Source organism: Miscanthus floridulus, chromosome 2 (assembly GCF_019320115.1).
Source record: "Miscanthus floridulus cultivar M001 chromosome 2, ASM1932011v1, whole genome shotgun sequence".
Classification (NCBI taxonomy): Eukaryota; Viridiplantae; Streptophyta; class Magnoliopsida; order Poales; family Poaceae; genus Miscanthus; species Miscanthus floridulus.
Window position 1 is genome coordinate 152,270,907 of NC_089581.1, and position 4,441 is coordinate 152,275,347.

The 4,441-nt window shown below is 48.5% G+C and overlaps 1 protein-coding gene across 1 annotated transcript; it reads left to right on the top strand.

The window, feature by feature from the left end:
• The first annotated feature begins 224 nt into the window (after window positions 1-224).
• On the top strand, window positions 225-3,850 carry LOC136540137 (jasmonate-induced oxygenase 2-like). Its single transcript, XM_066532136.1, has 3 exons — window positions 225-853; window positions 969-1,306; window positions 3,284-3,850. The coding sequence occupies exons 1-3, from the start codon at window positions 346-348 to the stop codon at window positions 3,581-3,583; spliced, it is 1,146 nt and encodes a 381-aa protein (XP_066388233.1). The 5' UTR covers window positions 225-345; the 3' UTR covers window positions 3,584-3,850.
• Window positions 3,851-4,441: the final 591 nt, after the last annotated feature.

Genomic DNA, 4,441 nt, shown 5'->3' on the forward strand with positions numbered 1-4,441 from the left:
TGCTAGCATAATTACCTTATACAGAGCTAATCCTTTTTTCATATTGTACCACTATTAAGTTTTTGAGCACGTGCTATATTTTCCCTAGCTATGCATGTTGCTTTCAAGCCCACTAGTTGAAATTTTATATTCAACACTCCAATGATGATCGCAAAGGCACAACACAACAATGTCTCTTCCTTATCCTTTTATAAAAGGGGGTAAAACATGGTATTACCATTCAGCTCAGCTGGACCATCATGTACAATTGCAACTAGCATATATCATCAAATGCCATGCGTGTGCAAGCGTAACAAGTTGTGAACACTATAGGGCGTCTTGTCTTAAGCCAGCAGCTCCGATCCGATGACAAGCTGCTTCAACGGCGGCGCCGGCTGGCCGGAGCCCGTGGTGCGCGTCCAGGCTGTGTCGGACACCTGCGGCGACACGATCCCCGAGCGGTACATGAAGCCTCTGTCGGAGCGGCCCGGGCTCTTGCCAGCCTCCGATGGCGGCGGTGGCGGCGCCGGCGGCCCGAACATCCCAGTCGTAGACCTGTCAATGCTAGACGTGGACGCGACCTCCCGCGCTGTGGCGGCGGCGTGCCGCGAGTGGGGCTTTTTCCAGGCAGTGAACCACGGCGTCCGCCCGGAGCTGCTGCGCGGCGCGCGCGCGGCGTGGCGTGGCTTCTTCCAGCAGCCCGCGGAGGTGCGCGAGCGTTACGCGAACTCGCCGGCGACGTACGAGGGCTACGGCAGCCGCCTCGGCACCGCCAAGGGCGGCCCCCTCGACTGGGGCGACTACTACTTCCTCCACCTCCTGCCGCCGTCGCTCAAGAGCCACGAAAAGTGGCCTTCCCTCCCTTCCTCTCTACGGTAAACTAACACCTGCACACGGCGCACGCTCTACATATCCAGCACACCGTATTACCGTCCGTAGTTTTGTGGTCTCATGCTCGCACGGGACATATGCATGCATGGTCGTTGCAGGGGGAACGACGGAGGAGTACGGCGAGGAAGTGCTGCAGCTGTGCCGGAGGGTGATGCGGCTGCTTTCCGGCGGGCTGGGGCTGGAGGCCGGAAGACTGCAGGCGGCGTTCGGCGGAGAGGGTGGCGAAGGGGCGTGCCTGAGGGTCAACTTCTACCCGCGGTGCCCGCAGCCAGAGCTGACGCTGGGCGTGGCGGGGCACTCCGACCCCGGCGGCATGACCATGCTGCTGGTGGACGACCACGTCAAGGGCCTGCAGGTAAGGAGCCCCGGCGGCGAGTGGATCATCGTCGACCCCGTCCCCGACGCCTTCATCGTCAACGTCGGCGACCAGATCCAGGTACGTATCCATATCGATACACAACAATATTTAATGGTCGTGCATATGTGCACGTGACATATACGTACTACGGCTCACTTTGGACATGTCACTCTAGTCTAGTAAAAAATCATGTCTGGTGTGGCAAAGAAAATAAACGGAATACACAACTGTTATTAGATTTCATAGAGAACTGAGATACGTGTAACGACGTTGCACCGCATGCGCACCCATCTAAGTGCAAGCCGCAAAGATATATCCAGAAATAATATAAAGACAAAAACACTGAAAAACAATAGAAATATGCGCGAACGTACAAGTCGGCAACAAACGTCGACACGTGTCCTGGACCAGCACGGCAGCATCTAGAAAAAAAGCGCCTCAAAACCGAGACGAATCTGATTGACTGTGTCAGGACTCTAGATTTTCGACAAAAGGACGGGTTCCCATGAAAAGTAGGGGGTTTTATGCATGGACCTCACAAATCCCAGTGCAACTTGTGCTAGTGTTTTAAAAATGTTGGACCATTTATTTTATTTTAGGGATAATAAGGGATCGAACACATGTCCTTATCTAGCTACTAGTAAGAGACTTTGTTAACTCCTCCCATAGTCTAAAAAAGGCTAAATTTTGTTAACGAACACATGGCCTGAAATATAAGCTATTATTAGAAGGCTAAATTTTCTCTCGAATTATAAGGTAGTGACATGTGTGCCTACCTTTTAAACACCATCTTGCCTAAAATGACCAATGTATAATTGGTAGTGACATGCATGTCTACCTTTTTAAACCATGCGTTACTAGAAAATTAAGCATGTTAACATTCACTACTAACTAATTAGTAAGGGATGAGTTAGTCTTTTGTCGGACTACTTATTTGGTCTTAAAATTGCTTTGACATCTTATATTTTAAGAATGATGGAGTAAAAGCAAACTTGCTCTTTTCCTTAGGCCTCGTTCGGCTACGGGAGAATTTGTATAGCGCCGAGCGCCTTCTTCGTAAATTTGTATATCGCCGGAACCGATCCAGGTGCGGAACGGCCAGTTCCGTAACAACCGAACGGAGCCTTAGGGAAAATGTCATGTTGATGACCCCAATATGATTCGTGTTCTCATATTCCTTGATTTACACCGGGCTTATATTTGCTATACTCCTAGTTAAAAGGGAAAATATAATACTGTGTACAGTTATATTATAATAAAGATTCTAGCTGTTGCTGTGTATACACTGTGCACAACATGCACAAGTGGATAAAGGTGAGAGTGGAGGGAGACACCTACTCCTTGCTATTTTGTCTCCTAGCTTGACCCAGGTCTGTCTGTCCGTCTGTGTGCACTGGCTAGGCCAGAGAGACGTACCGTGTCTTTGTACTGGACGTGTCTCTCCTTGGATTTGCATTGATGTGCCGTCGCTATTACAGATCAAATATAAAGCAGCTGGTCTGTGCGAGAGGTCCTGCAGAACCATTCGCTCGCTTACAAAAGCGTGTGTCCGCGCACGTGGGACTAGAATCAGCGCCTCCGTTTGCTCCATCCATCTGAAGATTGAACAGGATAACTATTATCTGAATTACTTGCTTTTGGCTGACCATTCAAACTCTCTTGTCGCTAGCATTCCACTGGTGAACCAAAAGATCATATTCCTTCTAACTCAATAACCTATTCTATGAGCTATCTATTTTTACACTGTCGAAGCTACCCTAATAGATTTACATCATATCAGTCGGCCAAACTCTGTCGTTTTGGGTAATTCAAGTCTTAAACAATATTATAAGTCCATCCCTAACACGCACTAATAATAAGTACTTTTTCAATATTATATTGACAGCTTATTTTAATTACAAGTATGCGTAGCACCATTAATTGCATGTACCTTCGGTGCATATATACATGTATTGTCATGTTTGCACATGTTCTGTGCGTAACTAAAGCCAGCAGTTGCAACTTACAAGAGTGACACTAAAATACCCATGCATGTGCGTGCGCGCGCGCCCGCAGGTGCTGAGCAACGCGGCATACAAGAGCGTGGAGCACCGGGTGACGGTGAGCGCGGCGGAGGACCGGCTGTCTATGGCTTTCTTCTACAACCCGCGAAGCGACCTGCCCATCGCGCCGATGGCGGAGCTGGTGGGGCCCGACCGCCCGGCGCTGTACCCGGAGATGACCTTCGACGAGTACCGCGTTTTCATCCGGCAACGCGGTTTGGCCGGCAAGGCGCAGCTTGAGTCCCTGCAGACCAAAGCCGCGCCGCGGCGGCTGCAGTGCCGCTGCTGGCTCGTCCACCAGCTAAGCTACTGAGCTAGCTATATATACGTATACGTATATATCATCGGCAGCGCCAGCTGGTTTCAGTTAGCTGTGCTGTGCATAATCATCGTTGGATCGATCGGTGAATAATAATTTGATGTTTACTTTATACAGAAATGCTGTGGTGTACATTATTCATCCCATGTAATAACTGAGCAGTAAATTAAAATGTGCGTACATACATATAGAAGTGTGTGGAACTCTCGTTGCTACTTGGTCTTGACTCTCTTGAGTTCAAGAGAGAAGTCATGTAAACCATGATAATGATCCAAATCAATACTACTAATGATCGATTGTTTTAGATGCACGATTTTGAAACCTCTTTCACCAATCACTACTACACAAACTTTACTGGAGGCAGGCGTTTTTGATTTTTCGCGGCGGGCAAAGCCGTCCGCCGCGGCCTAGAGGCCACGGTAAATCGTGGCTTAACCGCGGCGGGCGGCTTTGCCCGCCGCGGTTAACCGATTTACCGCGGCGGGCGGTGTAACGTGCCCGCCGCGGTAAATATACTTTTACCACGGCGGTCACGTTGCACCGCCCGCTGCGGTAAATTATTTTACCGCGGTGGACACCTTTCGTGGCCCGCCGCGGTTATGTTCGTTAGCCGTGGCGGGCATTATTATTTGTCCGCCTCGGTAAATTATTTCCTGAATTAAAAAAAATACAGCAGGCATATAAATTCAAATTCAAATTCAAATTCAAATTCAAATTCAAATTCAAATCACATCCAGATTTCACAGATTAAACTTAAAAAGTATGCAGGCATTACACATGAAATAATATACATATATATACATTCACTTAGTCGTTCTTGTCATCGTTAATTCATTGCATTTACATATTAAA

Excerpts from the sequence above, each read along its gene's own strand:
- LOC136540137 (XM_066532136.1), top strand. The coding sequence starts at position 346 with ATGACAAGCTGCTTCAACGGCGGCGCCGGCTGGCCGGAGCCCGTGGTG. Across the intron at positions 854-968 it reads TTCCCTCCCTTCCTCTCTAC|GGGGAACGACGGAGGAGTAC; the intron begins GGTAAACTAACA and ends TGGTCGTTGCAG. Across the intron at positions 1,307-3,283 it reads ACGTCGGCGACCAGATCCAG|GTGCTGAGCAACGCGGCATA; the intron begins GTACGTATCCAT and ends GCGCGCCCGCAG.